Below are 22,547 nucleotides of genomic sequence, written 5' to 3'. Positions count from 1 at the left end.
GCGTGCCCTCTGAAGTGTAGACACTAGTGTGTGCCTCTGACAACTACAGCGTGCCCTCTGAAGTGTAGACACACTAGCATGTGCTCGTGAAATGTGTGTGATTTCCTGGGTAGCTATGAGTCAGGTTTTGACATTCTTGTGCTCGAGACAGAAATATAGTGGTTCAGTTAACTACACGACCCCACAACGTAGCCATTTATTTATTTGCTTTTGATGCTGGGGATTGAACTCAGGACCTCAGGCATACTACCAGGTAAGCAGTTTACTACTGTGCACTTTGTTTTTTTAAGATTTACTTTCATGTGTATGAGTGTTTGCCTGCATGTGTGCATATGTACCGTGTCCATGCCTGGTGCCTGCTTGAGATCAGAAGAAGACATTGGAGCCCCTGGAGAACTGTAGCTACAGATGTTTGTGAACCACCATGTGGGAGCTGGGGACTGGCCCTGGGTCCTCTGCAAGAACAGTAAGTGCTCTCAACCCCTGAGCCAGCTCTCCTGCCCTACACTGTGCACTGTAAAAAAATACTGAGCCACACCAGGCAGTGGTGGTGCACACCTTTAATCCCAGCACTCGGGAGGCAGAGGCAGGCGGATCTCTGTGAGTTTGAGGCCAGCCTGGTATACAGAGTGAGTTCCAGGGCAGGCTCCAAAGTTGCAAGGAGAAAGCCTGTCTTGGAACCCCTTTCCCCATCCCACCCCCAAAATAATTTTGAGACAGGCTCTTTGTAAGTCACTGAGCTTGGCCTTGAGTTCACCCCACAGTCCTGGCAGGCCTTGACCTCACTGTGTGCCTGTCCCAGCTGATCCGGTAGCTGGGATTGCAGGTTTGTGACCCAGGCCCAGCTTCAGCATGGCCTCTGTACTTTCTCAGCACTGAAATGCTACGTAACTAAAGTTACCATAAGAAGGAAGACTGCAAAGGACGCCGATGTGCTCGTGTGGCCTCTTTATTTGAAAAGTTGAGCATGCTCTGGCACATGGTAGACCTGGGCCTTTGGAGTCTTCAGTGTGTGCAGTAACGCCAGTGTTTGCGGGTACAGGGTGTATGTAGTTTAAAGCAAATGTGGGCCCTGAGGCACTAGATATTTTAAGCTCAGTTTCCGGTTCTCTCTCTCAACCTGTCTATATTCATGCTTTCTGCTGAGGCCACAAAAGCCAAACCATGAGTAGGTAGCCTTCTAGTGTACGACAACCAAGGAACGCCAGGGCGAATGGGAAAGAGAAAAGAGCACGCCGGGACTTTCAGATCTGTTGTATCTGAAGCCGCCGAATGCCAGGCTCAGTTGGTGTGTGACTTCTTGGCTGATGTTGGCACTGTGTGCTTGCTCTCTGCTGTGGTGGGACACCAGACGCCTGGCTTTAGAAAAGCCCCCTTTCTTTCTTCAGCTGGAGCTGTTTCCAGCCAGGCAGAGCAGTGAACTGCCCTCTTGTCATGCCGAACACAGACACAAAGTCTTGCTCCGAGAGGTAATTCTGCGAGAAAAGAAAACTTGTAGTGAGACGGAAGGCAGGGCGGGCACCAGTGCCAGCACGTGAGGGGTGGGCTGGCGAGGCAGCTGCGCAACTGGGTGCGTGCCTAGCATGCAAGAGGCCCTGCCTGGCTTTGAGCCCTGGAAGGGCAGCATCAGATAGGTGTCCAGGAATAGTGTAACAGACCAAAGTTCTTCACTGGCCATGGAGTCCCACTGGGCCAGTGGGAGAAGCTGATTGGATTTGTCACAAGGTCCTGGTTCCTTGCCCCATAGGCAGGAATAGGTTTTTTTATGTTCTGGATGGATTATAAAAAACATTTGATTTTGGAAGGATGGAGAATCGAATGGAGTGTTGTTTGTTTTGTGCCCTTAACTACCATTCTTATTGAACACTTATTTGGTGCTAGAGAGTGGCCCCAGGACTACTGTCTGAGGAGCCTGAGAATGTGCTCTACCCCTGCACTGTACCCCTAAACCCCAGAATTCTTAAAATGCAAGGTTGAGTAGCTCACACCAATCCAGTGCCCATGTTGAGGTCATTTTAAGCTACAAGCTTTATTTACTATTATTTTCTGAAACAGCGTCTCATCATAGCCCAGGCTGTCATGGAACTCACAGCAAGGCCATGCTGGCTTGGACCTATAGTGACTCCCCTGCCTTAGTCACCCTAGTGCCCGGATTACTGTCATGGGCCCCCAAGCCCAACTGACCTGTGGCCTCTGCATCTAAGAACAATGTAGTCTAGATGCTTAAGACTGGGTCATAACATCTTAAGTAAGATGTTACAGAATATCCAGACTCCTTTAATCAACTCTTTCAAGGGAAAAATCCCAATCACTCATCTATCCATTCAGCCTGAATATATTCACTCATTTAACTAAACCCTAAAACTTGACAGTCCAAGGGGCATGTGTGCTGCAGGGAGGGGGAGGTCGGGACATAGGAAACTGGCGGTCAGGGAAGGCCGACCAGAGCTGAACTCTAACCGGCAAGGGGCTGGCTCTGAGGTGTTTTAGGGACAGAGAACTCTCCCAGGAGCTAGCGTACCGACACCATGGCTGGGGTGAGCATGTTCAAGGGATAGAAAAGCAGGGCTAGGAGGATGTTGAGACCCCAAGGACAGGGCCAGGCTGGAGGGCTTTGGGGTCTTTTCAGTGGAAAGCCATTGGAGATGGTTCAAAGTTTTCTATTACATTTGTGAGGGGCATGCATTTAGAAATCAGGGGACAACTTGTGGGACCATCATCTCCTCATACCATGTGGGTCCAGGGGGCCGAACTCAGGTCATTAAGTTGGACAGCAGATGCCTTTACCCTCTGAGTGGTCTTGCCAGCCGGGAGGTGTTTATTTTAAAAAGAGCAGCATCAGCTGCTTTTGAACCATCCCTGGCTGTTAATTACGATTATGCCAGGGAAGAATTTGGGGCATGATGAGCAAACAGGTTAGTTCACAGTAGCGCACGGTGGCTGGACTGGACCAGCCGCAGAGAGGCTACCGGATGGATGCCTTTGGGGGTAGGAAGGAAGTCAAGGAGGAACCTCCAACTGAGTCAGAAGCACAGATGCCCCTAGAGTGCCCGCCGCGTGTCCAAGCTCCTGAGCCATTTCTCGAGCTTGGTGCTTTAACCTGTGGGGAGTCCACCCCCCACCTTCAGCCCCACAGCTGCATACCTCCTTTTTGGCAGGGTTCACGTCCTCGGGCAGACCCTGGTTCTGACTTTTCCGTAGGACTTCGATAGGGTGATACTTTGGCTCACTCTCATTAGAATTCAGGGAGAGGGTTGCGTTCTTCATATCCTACGTAAGGGAAGAGTACAGACATGGGCAGGGACTGGGGTCTCACGTGTAAGTTCTGTGTGTGTAAGGTTTACATTTTGGCTTCTGCTGCTTTACTCTTTGTGATCATCTTCCAGAACGGTGGTCCCCAAACTTGGATGCATGTCAGAATGACCTTGGAAAGTTGATTCAGGAGGCCTAACGTGAGTGCTTAGAGCCAGGGTGGCGTACACACCACACTTAGGTCTTTACTGTATTTATTTTGTAGTACTGTATTTATTTATGTAGTGCATACTTAGGTCTTTACTGTATTTATTTATGTAGTGCTGAGATTTGAACCCAGAGCTCGTTAGCTAGACAGGTGCTCTGCCACCGACTCCTGCCTCCAGCCGCAAGTCTTCCCTGAACACTCTGTCTGATCACATCCCTTTTCTTGGCATTTTTATTTAAGTCCCATGTTTCCAGTGGCTAAACGCCTTGAGACTGAAGGCACGCTTACGTCCGTCCGGTTTAAACACACTAACAGCCTCCCATTCGCTTTGGGATCTGACTTCATAGAGCACAGTGTTTGAACACCTTGTGCCTTGCATCCCGTCCTGACGCTCCAGGGTTGCTGGCTCCACTGTTTTAGCTGTTGAAAATAGGGGTCAGCAGCTTTAGCTGTTGAAATAGGGGTCAGCAGCTCGAGCTGCTGCGGATTTCATTGTCGGAAACTAGTAAAGTATCATTTGGGTTAGAAGCTTGTCTCTGAGAAACACTGCCAGTAACCTTAATCTCTCCTGAGAGGCGGAAAAGCTGAATAATAGGTAAGTTTTGTTCTTATTCTTCCTTTCTTATTTGGTCTGGTTTTTGACGCAGGGTCATGTGTCCCAGGCTGGCCCTCCACTCAATGTGTCACCAAGGAGGCCTTCAACTCGAGTTGATTTTGTACATTATGTCTGTGGGGGTGTCTATGTGCACACAAGTACAGATGCTCTTGGAGCTAGAGGAACATATACTTCTGGGGCTGTAGTTACCGTCTCTTGTGAGCCACCCAACACACTTGCCGGCAGTCTGGAGGAACAGCGCATGCTCTCTCTGCTGAGCCAGATCTCAACCCCCAACCCCCTCGGCCCCCAACTAAGCCAGCTCTCTACCCTTGCCCCACCATCCCCATGTTCTGTTAGGCAGGAAATTAGGAGCTTGGCTCTGAGACCTGCTTTTTCTCCCCCTCCTTCACCCCCCACTATTTTTGAGACGAAGGTCTTACTGTGTAGACTAGGTTGACCTAGACCTCAGGATTTTCCCATTCTTGCTTGCGACCTGCTTTTCTGCTGATTTAAAATACCTCTGAGGATAGGTGTAATTCAGCAGTAGAGTCTAGTCTGCATGTCTAGCAAAACAAAAACCTCTTTGCATCCAAGGAGACAACCGGGGGAGTCCTTAAAGGCACCGAGGGTTTGCCTGTGTGGCATTTGTAGCATATGCTGTCGCTCCATGCTTCTGGAGAGAGCCTTGTCTAAGGGGAACAGCACCCCCCTTCCCTCCCCTCGGCCGTGATTCACACGAGAGCAGTGGCAGCCTTGTCTGAGGGTAGACCCCACTTACCGCCGTGATTCGCACGATAGCAGCGGCATCTCCCAGTTCTTTCTTTAACTGCTCGTATGATTTTCCCGCCTGCAAAGAGACAAAAAACAGGATGAGGTATTGGCTGATAACAGGGAAGACGCATATGAGGGACCGTGTGTATTTTCAGGAAAAGCAAAACGTGGTAGAATCTTAAAGGATTTCGGTATGCTTGAGGTTCACGTAGGGTCCAAAGGGCCTTACACATGATCAACGTTCTTTGGTGGCAAGAAGAAGCAGGTGGCCCGCTCTCAGAGCTCAGCATTCTCCCATGGGAATGAAGCCCAAGAGAAGCAAAGCAAGGCAAGGAATTCAGAGGGAAGGGAGAGTGAGGGCCTGGTTTTACTTGGCTCTTGAGTCAGTACCCAACCCCCGCCCTGGGTTCTGAGCTCCCTGGCAGTCAGAATGGCACCCCCAGTTTCTTACACTCCACATGTGAGGATCCCATGCCAGGAACCAGCCTGTGAAGGTAGGAGGCTCAAAGCCCTGCTTGATGATCAGGATCGGTGTGTCGGGGTCTCGGCCGCTGGGGTGAGTTACCAGGTACTCCTGGGCAGTCGAGAGGGCCCCTTCCTTCTCTGTGGCATTGGCCTCAGCTCCTATCCACAGGAACACCTGTGGCACCAGTTTTATAATGTCAGTGTGGTCACGGCAAGGACTAAGTGCTGCTATGCACACCGCCCCATCCCCCCAGCCAGTCAGAGCCACAGAAAATGCTCTTGGCCTCATGCGTGGTCTCAAGAGGAAGGTTCTGGAAGAAGCTTGATTTTGTGATTTTTTTTTTTTAATCGCCATGGGTCTCTTCATTCCCAAACCTAAGTAAGCTTCCTGAATTAACAGCCTACAAGACACTCATGTTTCCTCTGTGTTCCTCAAACCTCAGCAGAGCCAAATGTAGCCCTTCTTGTCTAAGTGCCTACTGAAATGTCCATTCTTAGTATGCCTGAGCCATCCAGACAGTCACCCTAGGCCAGAACGTCACGACAGTCAGGGCCATAGTCTATATCCAGTGAGTTACTGGACTTGCCAGCTTGACCATGGCAGACCTCTGGCCTGTCACCACTTCTCTCTTCCCGTCACTGCTTTCATGCAGCCAGCAGCAGCTCTTTCTGGGCCCCCATCCTGCTCTCCAGTGACTGATAGGCCAGGTCCACAGTCCACAGCTACTTCTCAGATGCTACCCTAGGGTGCATCTTAGCTCTGTCTTTCTGTTTGTTTGTCTGGTTGGTTTTGAGACAGTATCTCACTTTATAGCCCAGGCTGGCCTCAAGCTTACTCTTTCTCTCTGTACCCAAGGCTAACCTTGAACTCACAGAAATTCTCCTGCCTCAGCCTCCCAAGTGCCGGGATTGCAAGTGTGACCCACCATGTCAGGCTTATTTATTCTCTGGTAGGATTTCACGTCTTGCTGCCCAGGTTCCCGTTCCTCTGCCCCGGGCCCTACTCATCCTTTACTATTCATCCGGGAGCCGTCTTCTCCAGGAGATTCCTCTCAGAGCCCTGAACCATACTGAATGTCTTCTATATCTCATAAAGCACTGATGATTCTTTGCCTGGCCCTCCCCACTAGCCTATAAACACCGTCGGGTGGGCTCTTCACCTGGCGACATTGCTTAGCACAGCCATTAGCATGGAGGAAGCTCGCTAAGCTGATCTGAAGGCAACGACACACTCAGGGAGATGTCTCATTCATACTTCCTAGAAGGCTTTGGGATCCGGTGTCATCCATCCTCAAATAGGGGCGGGACATATGCTACGCTTTGCTTTCCAAAGTAAGGTGAGAAAGTTCCCAGGGTGGGGAGAGGAATTTGTTTCGTTTAAATTTTCTATTGTATCCATTTATTTAACGCGTGTGGGCACGTGTGTGCCACAGTGTAGGTGTGGAGGTCAGAGGACAACTTACAGGAGTCAGAGTTCTCTCCTTCCACTGCGTGGGTCATGGGGATTGAACTCTGGTCCTCAGCTTTGGTGGCAAGCACCTTACTCACTGGGCCGTCTTGCCGGTCCACCTTCTAGGTTTAGGTTTTTGAGACAGGGACCCTGGCTGACCTTAAACTTTGATCCTCCTGCCTCTACCTGCTAGCTGCCTGGATTCCAGGCTTGTGCAGCATACTGGCTTAAGGCTGGCACAGTCTGAAAGAAAATGGGTCTCAAAATGAGTGGCACTCTCAGGAAGTGTGTCACTGGGGAGGCGGGCTTTGAGGTCTCTTATATGCTCAAGCTATGCCCAGCGTGACAGACCACTTCCTGTTGCCTGTGAGTCAAGATGTAAGAACTCTCAGTTCCTTCTCTCGGAGCCATGTCCGCCTGCATGCTGCCTTGCTTCCCGCCATGGTGACAATGGATTAAACTTCTGAACTGTAAGCGAGCCATCCCCATTAAATCTTCATTTATAAGAGTTGCTGTGGTCATGGTGTCTCGTCACAGCAATAGAAACCCTAACTAATATAGTTGGTGAGTTTCATTGTCGTTGTTTTGAGACAGGGTTTCTACTTGTAGCTGTCCTGAAACTCGCTCTATAGACCAGGCTGGCCCCAAACTCAGAGACTGCCTGCCCCTGCCTCCCGAGGGCTGGGATTAAAGGCGTGCGCCGCCACACCGGCTTAGCTGGATAGTTTTAAACACTGTTCTGTTCTGACTGTGGCATAAAGCACTCTAGTCACCACTGAAGATGTTTCACTTAGTTGGCCCAGCACTAGCTTTCATCCTGGATAGGGACGCCACACATAAACCGGCCCAAACTAGGATCTTTGCTAGTTGTCCTGAACTCTGGGGCTGTGTCTTACCTGGTCCCAGGTGTCCAGGAGCATCACATCACCTGGGTTTAGGTCATCCTGGGTGAAGTCCGTGACCTCAGTAACAAGGAACCGGCCAGTCTTATTGGAACATTCGAAGAGCCGGACCTGGACGTCCAGGATTTCTTGCTGTAACCTGCAGGGCAGTCATGTGGAAGGGCAGAGCTGCACAGGAATCCTGATCATTGTGTGGGTGCCTGTGTGTGTGTGCACGTGTGTGCATGTACACATGAGGGCAGAGGTGGCTTTGGGTGTCTTCCACCCTTGTTTTGGAGACAGGGTCTCTCACAGAGCCTGGAGTGTATCAATTTGGCTAGACTAGCTGGCCAGCAGTCTAAGGGATCCTCTTGTCTCCACCCCCACATCCACCACCCCCAGCGGCAGGATTGCACCCTGAGTTGCTGGAGCTGTTTTTTGTCTGTCTGTCTTGTAATGTACATTCTGAGGGATGGAACTCAGGCCCGACGCTTGCACAAGGACTATGCTGTGTCCCCAGCCCAGAAATCATATTTAACACCGTGAAGGATCTTAAGATCTGTGCAGGCCACAAGCCTAGAGGCCAGAGAAGCCAGGATACAGGGCTGGAGTGTTCATGTACCTTTTGTCATTAGCATAGGGTGCTTTTCCTCCCAGAAGGCCCCAGAACTCAGGTGGCTCCTGGCCCTCAGCCACAGTGTCTGCGTTGCCATCACAGAGAAGCTCGACCAGCTCCTTAGCCATTGCCCGCTCGTCCCCACTAGACCCCTGAGTGGGTGAGGGAGGCATAGGTGTTAGAAACATGAGGCTCTTTGATAGGGGACGCAAGACTTTTGAAACTGTATTGAGTCAGCTCTGAGCTGCACCGCCTAAGGACGGGGAGGGGAGGCAGGCAGGACACGCAGGCAAAGGGTAGGCCTGTCTGTTCCAGAGCCCGCAGCGGTCACAGACAGAAGTCACTGCTGGTTTAGCTTCATCAAGAATCCTAGCACACGAGCTCCCTGATTGCAAATATGGGGGTATTTAAGCCTAGGGTCGTGCACATGCATAGCAAATGCCTCGTATCTAGAGCAAGCACTAGAACCCCCAGGCCTCGCAAGCACTTTTCAGTCTTTCTCTCAGTGGAAGGGTTTTTTTTTTTTTAAGATTTTTTTTTTAATTATGTACACAGTGTTCAGCCTCCATGCCTGCAGGCCAGAAGAGGGCACCAGATCTCATTACAGATGGTTGTGAGCCACCATGTGGTTGCTGGGAATTGAACTCAGGACCTCTGGAAGAGCAGTCAGTGCTCTTAACCTCTGAGCCATCTCTCCAGCCCAGTGGAAGGGTTTTTAAGATTGGGTTTCTCTGTATAACAGCCCTGGCTGTCCTGGAACTCCCTCTGTAGACCAGGCTGGCCTCAAATTTACAGAGATTCACCTGCTTCTGCCTCCCGAGCACTGGGATTAAAGGCGTGCACAACTACCTGGTCTCTGTACTGTAATTTTTTTTTAAATTACAGTAAAATTGACTGTGTTGGGCTTAAAAACAGAACTTGGTTGCCACAGTGCCATTGCCGTGACATTCCCTACCCCTCTGGAGGGGAGCCCTGAGTTGTGAACTCAGGACAGCTGCTAAACGAGGCTGTTCTCCGTTAGAACGATCTCGCCGTGTCTAGACTCTCTTAAGTGGAAGCAAGTGACATTCCATCTCGGCGTTCGGATACTTTGAGTTCGCATGAATTGAAGATCCTCCAGGCTGAGTGCATGAATGGCTGTCATCTTCACTGCCGAGTGCTCCATTGTAGGAACACTTGTGTCTATCCGGTCTCCAGATTTCTTCTTATTTGAGAGGACTGTAAATACATGTGCTCAACACAACTGTGGACAACTCTTTGTGTAAGGGGTTTTTGTGTGCTGGGTATTTTTTTTTTAAGATGTATTTTATGTGTCTGAGTGTTTTGTCCGTGTGTGTATGCACTAATGCACACAGTGCCTGTGGAGATCAAAGAGAGCACTGGATCTCCTGGAACAAGGGTCACAGATGGCTGTGAGCCACAGGTGGGAACTAGACCCAGGTCCTGTGCAACAGGCACCTCTGCTGAGCCATTTCTCCAGCCCCTAAAGAGTGTATGTCTCTGTGTTCGTGTGTGTATGTGTATATATGTGTGTATGTCTGTATATATCTGTGTATGTATGTATATATATGTGTGTGTATGTATGTATGCATATGTGTGTGTATGTGTGTGCATATATGTGTGTGTGTGTATATATGTGCATATATATGTGTGCATGTGTATATGTGTGTATATGTGTATATGTGTGTGCATATATGTGTGTGCATGTGTATATATGTGCATATATATGTGTGTATGTGTATATATGTGTGCATATGTGTGTATGTGTATATATGTGTATATGTGTGTGCATATATGTGTGTATGTGTATATGTGTGCATATATGTGTGTGTATATATGTGCATATATGTGTGTATGTGTATATATGTGTGTATGTGTGTGCATATGTGTGTATGTGTATATATGTGTATATGTGTGTGCATATGTGTGTGTGTGTATATATGTGCATATATGTGTGTATGTGTATATATGTGTTATGTGTGTGCATACATGTGTGTATATGTGTATATGTGTGTTCATATATGTGTGTATGTGTATATGTGTGTTCATATATGTGTGTATGTGTATATATGTGCATATATATGTGTGTATGTGTATAATGTGCATATATATGTGTGTATGTGTATATATGTGCATATATATGTGTGTGTATGTGTATATATGTGTGTATGTGTATGCATATGTGTGTGTATGTGTATATATGTATGTCTATGTATGTATGTATGTGCATGCCGGTTACTCTCAGCCTTTCGTGTGCTGGGGATAGGAACCCGGGTGTTTGTGCTGTAACAGCAAAGCCCCGTACTGGGTCCGCCATCTCCCCAGCCACGGAAGACAGTGGTTTAGTCTACTGCTGTAAATATGCAGGGGGCGTGTTGCTGGATTGTGTGGGAAATGTGAGTGTAATTTCTTAGAAACTGTCAGGCTCTTTTCTACAACACGCCCCATTTTGCAGCCCTACAAACAGTGCAGGAAGTTCCTGTACCATGTTTTATATTATTTGTGTTTTCGTCATCCGATAGAAGTGTAGTGACACCTTACTATGACATTCCCCAGCAGTGATATTTGGCGTTTTTCTTAGCCAGTTCCCCATTTTTTGCTTGTTTCTTCTCTCTCTCTCTCTCTTTTTTTTTGGCACAGGGTCTTGCTGTGCCAGGCTCTCCTTGAGTTTGAGATGTTTCCACACCAACCTCCCAAGTAGCGAGAAATACAGGTTCGTGACACCATATTCATTTCCTCTCATTTAGTTAATTGACTAATTAATTATTGTATGTGTCTTTATGATGGAGGCACGCATGCCGGAGTACCTGTATGGAGGTCAGAGGGCCACTTTTAGGAGTTAGATCTCTCTTTCTACCGTGGGATGCAGGGATCAAAGACAAGCATCTTTACCCCTTGAGCCAACCCACCGGCACCCTCTTCACCCCACCCCAGAAACTCTTTTGGTTTTTTGAGATAGGTTCTGACTATGCCCAGACAGTCTGGCCTCGGACTCACGATCCTCCTGCCCCAGCCTCCCAAGAGCTGGTTAGGCTACACATCACCACACCGGGCCCTGAATTCTCTTTTAAAGCTCTGTACAGCCTGGAGTGATGGCATCTCTTGTGCTTTGTCCTTGTCAGCCTGTCCTGCCACAGGGGACGAGCACTGACTCAGGGTCCATGCATGGGAACACACGCCATGTCTCTGGGGGCCTGACTGCGGAATGTGGACGCTTCCTCTGAAGACTGGGGGTGCAGGCCCTCCGCTTGAGGCACCAGCCTACTCTTTAGTACCTTTCGCCTTGCTGGCGGGGCTGAGGGTGGAGCCAGGGCAAGCGTGGCAAGCTCCAGGGGCTAGGACACCAGCAGCCTTCTTACCTTGCCATACCACAGGTAATGTTCTGTCTGAGTTCGCAGCAGGAAGACGTCGTTAGAGTTGAGCGAGGAAGCGAAGGCCGAGACTTCCACTGCTTTGGTGTTGGATTTGTCATTTCCTTGGATCTGGAAGAGTCTTACCGGAGGGTCAGGCTCTGCATTTCCCTTCCTGGAAGTCCCGCCCTAGAGAGAAGAAAAGTGGAGGCCAGATCCATGGAGGACCACGTGAGGTGGCTGTCGTGGACCGAGATGTACTGGATCCCATCTTTACCCCTCAGGGTCTTCTAGGCTACCTGGAAAGGATCCAAGTGGGAATGTCGCCCTACGCCAGTGTCTGCCACCTCTCACCGACCTCAGTCTAAGTCTGTGAAGCAGATGCCCACGAGGAAGCAGATTGGCTTCTACATAGCAAGGGACTCGATGCAACAACTGACATGTCACTGCGTTGCCTGCCCATGCTCCACCAGGGCTCCCCAGAAGTGGGCCTTAGACATCTGGGCAGTGAGGGAAGGGGAGCAGAGCAGTGTCGGAAGGGTGCAGGGTGGGCAACTGAGGCGGCTACGCCTGTACCCGTAACACGGCTCAGATTGCAAAAGATGGTGAGCACCAACTGGACAGGGGCTTGGACTCGCTAGGCATGGAGAGTCCCTTGACTATCACTGTCATTGTCCCCTGTGTCGGCCCCCTGACGCACACCCCCCTCACCCAACCCTGGCCTGTCCTGCTCTATGCGGACTCCTCAGCCCTGAGCATCCCTGCACAGGTGGTTTCGTCTGCAGGTCCTCACCTCGTAGATAACCAGTTTTCCTTTAAAGATGGCCATGAAGTGGCGTGGCTCCTTCCCCATGCTCACCCGAACCTGCACTGGGGCTCCACCAAACTGTTGGTCCACCTCCACGGCCTGGTAGGCCGAGGCTGCCAGCTCATCCTGTGAGGCGTGGCGGCCCTGCAGCGGTGAGAGAGGAGTGATGGATGGACCTCGGTCCCATGGCCGGGGCATCTGGATCCATCACTGAGAGCTGGCTGGCCTACCTGCCAGATGTAGAGGATGTAGTGGGGCTTCCCATTTACTTCATAAGTGTAGAACACCAGATAGCAGTCTCCCCCGTAGAAGAAGCCATACCACTGATGTTCCACAGGAACCAGCTCCAGGTTTTCAATTCTCCAGACCTGGGCACAAGAGGAGACACTAGGCTACCCAGAGAGGGGCATCCTGCTCAGAGAACCCAAGAGGGGATGGTGCTAACATCCACCCCAAGTACTCCCCCTCTCTCTCTGTGTGTCTGTTCTGCCTGGAAGGCCAATCACATTGCGTGATATGAATTCTGAGGGTGGGGGTCACAGGTTACACTGGTCCAGTACAACCTAGGTCTTCATAGACTGAGTGATGGCTTAGATGTGTCTTCTAGGTGATGGCCATTGTGGGGATGTGTCTCTCACTTTCCTGAATGTTGTGGGGGAACAGCCAACTCCTTAGAGAGCACAGAATCGTGGAGTGTCTGCAGATCAGGCTGCCCTCCTCTGCAGCAGGGCCGTCCCAGGGGCCTAGTGTTGCCCTCGCCAGGCTCACCTCAACTTTGCCATTGCCATCGTCCACCATCCTCTCCTGGGCAGCCACTTCCGGCTTGGTGTGTAGGAGGCTCACGTCGAACTTCTCCTGGAAAACTTTAGCTGCAGAGAAAGGGGTGGAGAAGGCCGAGTGAGCGAGACACACACATGCCCCATCCTAGGGCTCTAAACGCAAGAACACACACGAGGGGAAAACTCACCAATTTTGCCAAAGCTAAATATTTTGCCCAAGCCTGTAGTCTGGTCCTTCACGGACCATTTCTGGAACAACTGTTTGAACATGGCCGACTCGGCGCCATCATTGACGGTCTCCACGTTGGTGCTGCTGGGGTAACCCTTCATCTTGATGAAATCCTACGGCACTCCCATATAAAAGCACGTCAGCCAGGGCATATGCCAAGTGTTTGCTCATCTGGCAATTCATTCCTCTGAAGTCAGGTGGTAGGACCCTCCCTTCCCCGCCCTTGGGAATCATAGCCAACTTCTACCTCACTTTTTGTCTAAGGTCCCATGTAACCTGCCACCAAAAGATGCAAACACCTTGGGTCTCCCCGCTAGACTGCCATGGCTATGACCATTATGGGTTGATTTTGCAAGACCTACTGTGTAACTCTACCGACTTTGTATCATAGCTCAGCTATTGCTTTTTCTTAAAAGAAATTTCGAGACAGGCTTTTACTGCTTTTAAGGAATCACACCTGGGTTATGTGCTAGGTCTGAAAAATTTAGTAAATGCCCCTTGAAGACTGGTCCCCTAATGTGGACATGTGACACCCCCCTCACTAACATAACTCCTGTATGGTTCTGAGTGTTTTATGACTTTTTCTTTCTGTTCGTTTTGTTTTTCGAGACAGGGTTCTTTGTGAAGCCCTTGGCTATCCTGGAACTCACTCTGTAGACCAGGCTGGCCTCGGACTTACAGAGATCTGCCTCTGCCTTCTGAGTGCTGAAATTAAAGGCATGCACCACTACCTCCCACATGGTTCTGGGAGACAGGGGTACCCCTGTTAGATATCAGGAACTGAAGCTCAGAGGTCTTGTTCACTCAGCTGGGAAAGGTAAATTCTGCCTCTGTATCCCACTCGCTCTGTTTACTGTGAAGTTCTTGCCACTTGTTCTGTGCTCAGTGCCTGGTGTGTCCTGGCAGAGTACTTGGGTGGTATCACACATTTACAGCTCCTACCAGGGCTTTGGACATGGCCGCCTGTTTCTCAACCTTCGTGGCTCCTTTGCCTTTCCACACATAGATCTTGGTTCCGCTTTGGTCCAGGATGTAGCAGTCCTGAGTCAGCCAGGAACAGGTATGGTTACTGATACATGAGCTGGAAGGAGGACTCTGCCCAGGGTCTGCCTTTGAAGTTACTCCGGCTTTCCCAAGCAAAGTCCCCTCCAGGTCTACTTACATCATGGTTCAGTAGGTCCTGGACCAGAGGCCTTGTTGCCACCTCTGTGATTGCCAGCTGCCCAGCTGCATCCGAGACACTGGGGAAGGAGGGAGACTAACCTGTACCTTCTCTCTGGAGAGCATCTGATAGATAGCTAAAGCCCTGCTGTAGTGCACAGCTTGAGTCCAGAGGGGAAGACAAACTCTGTTCTCTGGAGGTGATAGTGTGTCCCTTCCAAACTCTATCCCGTTCACATCCGCTGGTGTGGATATACCAGAGTACAGGAAGTCTCACCCAGAGGTCAGGAGACTCTAACAAGAACAGAGGATAGCTACCTCCTCGAGAGGGGCTGTCTCTGAGCTGCTTGTGGGAGATATCTTTAAGAAGGCTGACCCAAGAGCACAAAAGTAGATGCCTCGCCCAAGCTGAGTGCCTGGTCTTCTAGGGGCCATCTCCCCACCCCCAGCCTCCAGCCCAGAGTCAGGATTGAGTGCTCACTGATACAACATGATATTTGATTTCTGCTGCTGATCCACGATCTCGTCAGGAACTGCAGGCTGGATAATGGAGCGCCGGCCAAGGGTGTCCTGGAGGATTGTCATCAGCTCCAGGCTGGCTGCCTCTTTGTCTCCCTCAACCACTCCGATTTCAGCACGGCCCCCTCGCTCCCTGTCCCGAATGTCCTTTGCCAGAAGCATGGCCTGCCAAGGAAGCCCAAGGGAGACTCAACTCACCCAGTACCCCTTCCTTCCAGATGGCTTCAGTGGGAGCCACCAGGATTGCAGATAAATTACCCTGACGCCGAGGAGCCCCAGGGTGAGATCTGCCCTTGTTCTAGCTGTAAGCTAGGGTCTGCTCTAAGGCAGGAGTCCTCCTGGAACCTCGGAAGGTCAGCCAGCATAGAAGGCAAAGGGCAAAGGCACCCAGGAGGCCCAGCTCTAGGCCTGGAGGAGATGGGAGAGAGTGAGACCTTGAGTCGCTCCCCACTGTTGCTCTCCGGGCCGTTCCACTGGATGATAACCATTCCAAGGTCCAGCAAGAAGACGTCGCCTCGGTTAAAACTGTCCCAGCTCATCTCCACCTGTGTGGGGAAGGTCAGGGCTGTGTAGAGGGCTGGTCCTAGGCGTCGGGGCAGGACAGTCACAGGGTGGGACTCACCTCAGTGGCCCTGACGTTCCTCTTCCCTTTCACGTGTAGCAGCCGCTTCCCGTCGTACGTGTTGGTCTCCACGTGCTTCATCCCAGAGGCCACGCCCCCTTTTTTGTAACTGAGGGGATAGCAATCCAGTTACTGTTGGGCGCCTGCTCCTTGCTAGGTTCTAGGAGACTGTTGTGAATTAAATGCAGTAATGACACGCGGGCATGAGTTTCTACCCACGTGGGGTATTTTGCAAATGTGCAAAGTAAATGCAGACCTGCACCTGCTCTCCCGAGGGTCTCTTCGGTGTCTAAGGCCAGGGCTGTCTTTCTGAAGGGACATTTGAGCCGAGGTATTATAATGCCAAGTCCCAAGAACCAGAAGGGCCGTGTTAAGGGCAGAGGGAACCTCACAAGTTTGGATTATAGACGTGTGCCACACCCATGTTATGTCTATGTATCCCCACACCCACGTGCAACCTCCCAGACCTCTCCCTGATGTGTCTCATATTCTGGCAGATGAATGTCCCTTCTTCATTTAGTGAAATGTGTCCTATTGCCTGTGTGCACGATTTTTTTTAATAGAAAAAGAAGTTGGCACTCTGTTGTACATCTCAGCCTGTTGTCTGTGTGTGTGTGTGTGTCTGTGTGTGTGTGTGTCTGTGTGTGTGTCTGTGTGTGTGTGTCTGTATGTGTGTGTCTGTGTGTGTGTGTGTGTGTGTGTCTGTGTGTGTGTCTGTGTGTGTGTGTCTGTGTGTGTCTGTGTGTGCCTGTGTGTGTGTGTGTCTGTGTGTGTGTCTGTGTGTGTGTGTCTGTGTGTGTCTGTATGTGTGTGTGTGTCTGTGTGTGTGTATCTGTGTGTGTGTCTGTGTGTGTCTGTGTGTGTGTGTCTGTGTGTGTGTGTGTCTGTGTGTCTGTGTCTGTGTGTGTCTGTGTGTGTCTCTGTGTGTGTGTGTGTCTGTGTGTGTCTGTGTGTCTGTGTCTGTGGGTGTCTGTGTGTCTGTGTGTGTGTGTCTGTGTGTGTGTCTGTGTGTGTGTCTGTGTGTGTCTGTATGTGTGTGTCTGTGTGTGTGTGTGTCTGTGTGTGTGTCTGTGTGTGTGTGTGTGTGTCTGTGTGTGTGTCTGTGTGTGTGTGTGTGTGTGTGCGCGCGTGTGTATTTAATCTGCTGCTGCCTATGCACACATCTCCCTGTGATGGACACCTACATTGACCACAGCCTCCTCCCACCACTGTTGAGAATGCTCTGGAACAGCTGGGCGGTGGTAGCACACGCCTTTAATCCCAGCATGGGGGAGGAATCTACGTTCAAGGCCAGCCTGGTCTATGAAGCGAGTTCCAGGACTGTTATGCAGAGAGATTCTGACTCGAAAAACAAAAACAAAAACAAAAACAAAACACACACACACACACACACACACACACACTCAGGGCCCTGGGTGTGTCAGGGGTTTAGAGTTCTGAGAAATGAATTTGCCTCAGCAGCCCTAGTTATGCTCCAGCGTGCAATGCGGGTGCTCAGCCCGCCCAGCACTGGGCCCCGCCCCACCCCGATGGGCTCGGGTGACTGCTCTGCTTTGCTCTTTGCTTCGGTCTCTCTGGTCTCTTCCAAGGCCTACCGACCCTTTAGTTTCCGCTCTCGGAAACAGCTGTGTCCGTCTCTCCCGCGCATAGACTCACATGACCCCCTGCTTGAAGTAGCCCCGGAAGGTGTCCGACTCGTGGTACTGGACCTCGCGATGCTGCACGGGGCCGCCTCCCAGGTAGTCGTCCAGCTGTGTGGTGTAGATGGCCGCGCAGCTCTGCTCATCCTGGGAGGAGTCCTTCCCGATCCAAAAGTGGATGTCCTGGGAGAGGAGGCTGCCCACTCTCCGGGTCTAGGAGAAGCCGGAGGCGGGTGAGGCCCACATTCCCGTCTGCCGCTCTGCTGACTTCCCTGGCAGGCAACCCTCTGCTATCTATCCGTAAGTGGGCACTAGAGCTGGTCCGACCCATCTACAGGCCTGCTTGCCCACATTGGCGGAAGGTGGCAGCTTGTTCCTAAAGAGGGGACTCTTTCCCCAGTTGTACTACAGGCTAAGTCTTTAGGTCCCTGCACTCAACAACCGTACAGCTGCCAGCACTGTCCATACAAGGTGTTGTTTCCTCCGCCAGAATGAACACTTTTTAAAACGTTATTGTGTAGCCCAAGCTAGCTCAAACTCTCTGAGGCTGGCCCTAAACTCACAATCTTCCGGTTTCACCCCACACACAAGTGTTAGGATTGTAGGAGGGGGCCACCATCCGCCACTGTTTCGGTTTTTGTGTATATCTTGGGCTAGTCAAGAACTCACTAGGTAGCCCAGGCTAACCTTGGAGTTGGGAATCCTCCTGCCTTTGCTTCCCAAGCGCTATGATCATAGGCCTATACCACTTGTCCTGCTTAGCTTTTCTTGACTGGTGATTGATGTGGGAGGGCCCCGCCCCCGCCCACTACAGGTGGAGGGCCCCACCCCATTACAGGTGGTGCCAACCCTAGGCAGGTGGCCCTGGGATATAGAAAAATAAAAGCCACACTGTATGAAGTAAAACCCTTTCCTCCCCAAGTTGCTTTTGGTCAGGACATTTATCACAGCAACAGAAACTCTCTTACTTAGCTCACAATGAGAACTTTGTGGCCACAGACAGGTTGTGTATTTGTGTGGCCCTAATCAGAACACTTCAGTGTGCGGCTGACCGTGGAAGGGGGAGGCGCTATGTGTGTGTGTGTGTGTGTGTGTGTGTGTGTCAGAGGCAGGGGCGTGTGCCTACCCTCCAATGCACAACCACAACCCCAGGCTTGGTGGTGGCCAATCTCAGTCAGCCTGAGGCTCTGCGTGCCATGATGGAGAATCTAGACAGACACAGGCGCCCGCTTTTCTCACAGTTGGGTTTCTACGGCCTGGGAACTGCCTGCTGAGGAAGGAATTTGAACGTGGAAGACGTTGCTCACCGAAAGGATGACGTAGCAATCTCCCTCGTAGAAGTTGCCATGAGCACTCTGAGGCACCAGCACCAGCTCCATTTTCTACAAGGATTAGAAGAGTATGCAGTCATACTGCCTCCCGCCCTCCCTGCAGCCTCCCTCTCTGCCGCTGGGCACGGATGGAGGAAGAGCTGTTGCCACAGCCTTACGGGGCAGGTGGCCAACACAGCACAGGCCTGCTGCTCTGACTGGGAGCTTGCCACTAATCCCTCTGGCTCCGAATTTGCTGTGGTGTCCTCCCAGTGTCCTTCCCGTGTCCTGCTTGTTCATCCCTAGTCCTCTGGAAAGGCCTGTGAGCCTCACCCCCACCCCCACCCCAGGCAAGCCCATGGAAGGGGAAGAACTGGGTATAACTGTCAAGTCAAAGCCCCTCCTCTGACCAACCCTCAGCTCCCTCACTGACTTAGAGCCACCAGGCTCCTCAAAGGAAGTCTGGGAAGCTGAGCAAAGGGGAGGCTAACAGCAGGGAGAGAGAGCCAGCAGCTGGTGGTACTGAGGCTGAGTGTCTTGCACTCAGAGCCTGAGTTGGGGCCCTTCCCTGATCTGCTCATTCTAGGAGGACCATATACACAGCCTCACATGAAAAACGACACAATTTCTTCCCAAGTAAGGCAAGCCTGCAGCCATATTTGTGTAAGTTCTGTGTAAAATCTGGATGTTAAGTGTGAAAAGATTGATGAGTCCGGTTTAGTGCCTATTCCCCCCCTCTCTTACATTTATTTATCGGGTGTGCCCAAGAGCCACCCTGTACATGTGGAAGGCAGAGAAACTTGATGGAGTCCGTTCTCTTCCTCCACCGCGTGAGTTCCAGGGCTTAACTCAGGTCCAGACTTGGCTGCACAATACCTATATCCACTAAGCCACCTGGCGAGCCTTCCTATTCATTTTGAAGTAAATAGGGAGGGAGCCTTAAACACTGGAAGTAGGCTGGGCTTCCCACAAGCCTCTTGGAGGCTTGCCAGAAAGCAGTGACTCACACTTTGGAATTGAGCAGGGACGTGTTACTTATGGTGTTCTAGCTGCTGCAACTGACTAGGTAGACGTGGGTGTGTCCTGTATCCAGTAGGTGACCCAGACCAGAGCTCAGAGCCACTCAGAGGAGACCAAACCCACAGGGTAAAGGGATGAGCAATGGCCATCTGTTCAGCGTGCCCCCCTCCCCAAACTGGTAGGGACCAGTGTTCCTACGATGATTATGTTCCGTTTCTCTGACCAGCTGCCAAGAATCTCTGGGGAAGGTAAACATCTTTCGGAGGTGTTTACTGGAAGTGCAGACTCACCAAGCAGATGGCTGGATGAAGGACAAGCTTGGTTCGGTTTGGGGACCTGCACTGAGCACAGGCTGGGAAAACCTGCCCTTGATGCTGGCCCTCAGAGGCCACAGGCTCAAATCCCAGTCGTCAGGGTGGGTGTGATTCCCATTCGGCTCACCTCAATTCTCCAGGTGATGATCCCAGGGTCATTGCCCACGGCCCTGAAAGCACTGCTCAGGGACATAGTGTCTTCCTGGAACTGAAATATCACAAAGCCGGAGGTGACACCCCTCACAGTGGACAGGGAACCGCCACTTCTCCCAAGACTTCCGTCGCATCAGCCATGCGCTGCATGCCCTTTTGGTGCCCTCCGCCCAATACCATCTCACCGCGGTAGATGGTAGTTCAAGATCATAGTGATGATCTGGCTGGACCAGCCCTGCGTCCAGAGGTTTGTTTCCACCTGCTGCTCCCTGGTCGAGAGTTCTAGCTGATAGCGATCTGTGTGTTGGTGGGTGTATGCATGGGCTGTGGGTGCCCCTGGGAGGCAGAGGTGTTAGAGTCCCTGAAGCTGGAGTTACAGGTGGTTGTGAGCCACCTAAGCAGGTGCTGGGAATCAAAGTCAGGCTCTCTGGAAGAGCAGCATCTCTCTATTGGGCGCTATCAGCTCTCTGTTGGGGGCAGGGGGTGATGTCAAGCCTGCCTTGATTCACTTTGCACACATTGTACCATGCCCAGGCGGTGGCCCTGTCACGCCCTAGCACAAATGAGGGCTGAAGAGGTAGGAACCAACTTGTCTACAAGCACACACTAGAATGACATCTGCTCTGTCCATAGGGTCTCTCCACATAGCCCAGGTGGTCGCAGAGTCTGCCTTGGCCTCCTGAGTTGCTTCAGTTACGGACTTCTACCACTAGACACAGCTCCATACCTTTTATTTTCGTATCTTCCTATCTGATTGTGAAAGCCTGTTTTAGGCTCAGGGTGCCAATGGGGGAAGGTGGGTGTGGCCTCCTTGCCCCTACCCCAGCTTCTCTCCCACCTGTGCTCAGCGAGCCTGGAGGTGCCTAGCACCTGCAGGGCTGAGGAAGGCTGGGAGGGAGGAAGTGCTCTGACGACCTTGGAGACCTTGGGGACCCTTTCTACGGTCAGATGTGGCCTGGTTAACACACACAGGGTTACCCTGGACCTGTGTTCATGCCGCCCTCAAGTCCTGCTCTCAGGGAGACTGGGCTGACAGCTCCCCAAATGACTACTAGACTGCTTTCTCCTGAGACTCAAAGTAGGGATGGGATGGGTGGATTTATGAGAGATTAATAAGCAAAATTAGCTGCCGGGGGGGATTATGTGGATGTTTGCTATCTGGCGGTATACTGGGCTGGTCAAGTGTAGCACGGCTGGGATGGGGTGTAGATGGGGTGTAGTTCAAATGGTAGGACCATTTGTCATCAATAGTGTCACCCCACCCCTTAAAGGAAAGTGACCATTCTTTTCGTGATCCTTGATGGACAAAACTGGGTTTGGGGAGGATTGTGCCATGACCACCAAAGAGCCAGGTCCCTTTGGGCACAGCTCGCAGCAGACTAAGGCAGAGCCGTGATGCGGAACTGCCAGTGTTTGAGGATTTAATTTGATAAATTGTGCTGCCCCACCCTGAGCGGCTCAGAATCACCAGGAAATACTCTGGTTTTCTTCAGGCTCTAAATTTTGCTTGACTCACTCAGCAAAGGGAACCAGAGCCAATATATTCCCAATTAATCCAGTAAAGCCTAACCAACTGGCATTAGCACGGCGAGTCTCAGAACCCCCAATACAGCACCATGTCCCCCATCGACTTCAAAATCCAGGAGCTGACAAGGGACACAAGATCCAGGTACTGCCACACCCAGAAGGCCAATCAAATCCACCCTCCACAACAAAATGCCCCAAAGCTGGATCCCTTTCTTCCCAAGTCCTAGTCATCAGCCCTTTAGGGTACTCAGGGGGCTGCGAAGATCAAGGGCACAGGGTGTGGTTTGGGGATTCCAAATTAAAAGCTAGTGGTTTGTAATCTGCTGGGGTTTAAACTTTTCTTGCTCCACAGAGGAACAGATTGGGGGGGGTGTCTCCCCCCCCCCCCGCCACATGCTCAACTTCCTCAGTGGGCTCTACAGGTACTTCCTCTAGTAAGTTCACAAAGCTCTGGTCACAAACTCCTGGCTCAATCTTTTCAACAGCTTCATTCCCGAAGACAAAAGCAAAGCAAGGTCCACCAATCCTCCACTTTCTGCCATATCTACTCAGCATCTGACTGAGTACAGAAAGTATACAGTCAACAGACTTACCTCGCCCTCTCTGTCCGTTTGCTGGCAAAGCAGCGGGTGAAGTACTGATGAACTACCCCCCAAAAGCAGGCGGCTTCAGGTCCTGCTGCCTCAGTTCAGCAATGGCTGCACAGACGCCGGGATATATTTGCTTGTGTTTGCATCATAACCACATTTTCCTAGCTCTGGCCAATCATAGCCAAGCTAGCCCTGGGCTTGACTTATTCAAACCAGAGGGAAAGCTTTATCTCTCTGCTCCTATTCAAAACAAGAGAAAACAAGAGGAGCAGACCTTCAAGCTC

The 22,547-nt window shown here is 51.2% G+C and overlaps 1 protein-coding gene across 1 annotated transcript; it reads right to left on the bottom strand.

The window, feature by feature from the left end:
• Positions 1-953: 953 nt before the first annotated feature.
• On the bottom strand, positions 954-20,198 carry Avil (advillin). Its single transcript, XM_041671605.1, has 19 exons — positions 20,121-20,198; positions 18,657-18,731; positions 17,366-17,562; positions 15,710-15,818; positions 15,522-15,632; positions 15,050-15,252; positions 14,570-14,648; positions 14,350-14,448; positions 13,367-13,520; positions 13,168-13,268; positions 12,630-12,767; positions 12,385-12,543; positions 11,601-11,780; positions 8,248-8,393; positions 7,641-7,785; positions 5,281-5,469; positions 4,837-4,905; positions 3,145-3,270; positions 954-1,475 (listed from the first exon to the last, which is right to left on the bottom strand). Exons 1-19 carry the CDS (start codon positions 20,184-20,186, stop codon positions 1,362-1,364), a joined length of 2,460 nt encoding a protein of 819 aa, XP_041527539.1. The 5' UTR covers positions 20,187-20,198; the 3' UTR covers positions 954-1,361.
• Positions 20,199-22,547: the final 2,349 nt, after the last annotated feature.

The sequence above is a fragment of the Microtus oregoni genome, unplaced genomic scaffold (genome assembly GCF_018167655.1).
Source record: "Microtus oregoni isolate MIOR12 unplaced genomic scaffold, Mior012 000001F_ref0000356, whole genome shotgun sequence".
Lineage (NCBI taxonomy): Eukaryota > Metazoa > Chordata > Mammalia > Rodentia > Cricetidae > Microtus > Microtus oregoni.
The sequence above is the reverse complement of the archived record's forward strand: the minus strand, read 5'-3'. Positions and strand labels throughout refer to the sequence as shown.

Coding starts and splice junctions, on each gene's coding strand:
- Avil (XM_041671605.1), bottom strand. CDS start 20,186: ATGTCCCTGAGCAGTGCTTTCAGGGCCGTGGGCAATGACCCTGGGATC. Junction 15,633..15,709: donor GGAACGTCAGGGCCACTGAG/GTGAGTCCCACC, acceptor TTCCCCACACAG/GTGGAGATGAGCTGGGACAG. Junction 14,449..14,569: donor AGGACCTACTGAACCATGAT/GTAAGTAGACCT, acceptor TGGCTGACTCAG/GACTGCTACATCCTGGACCA.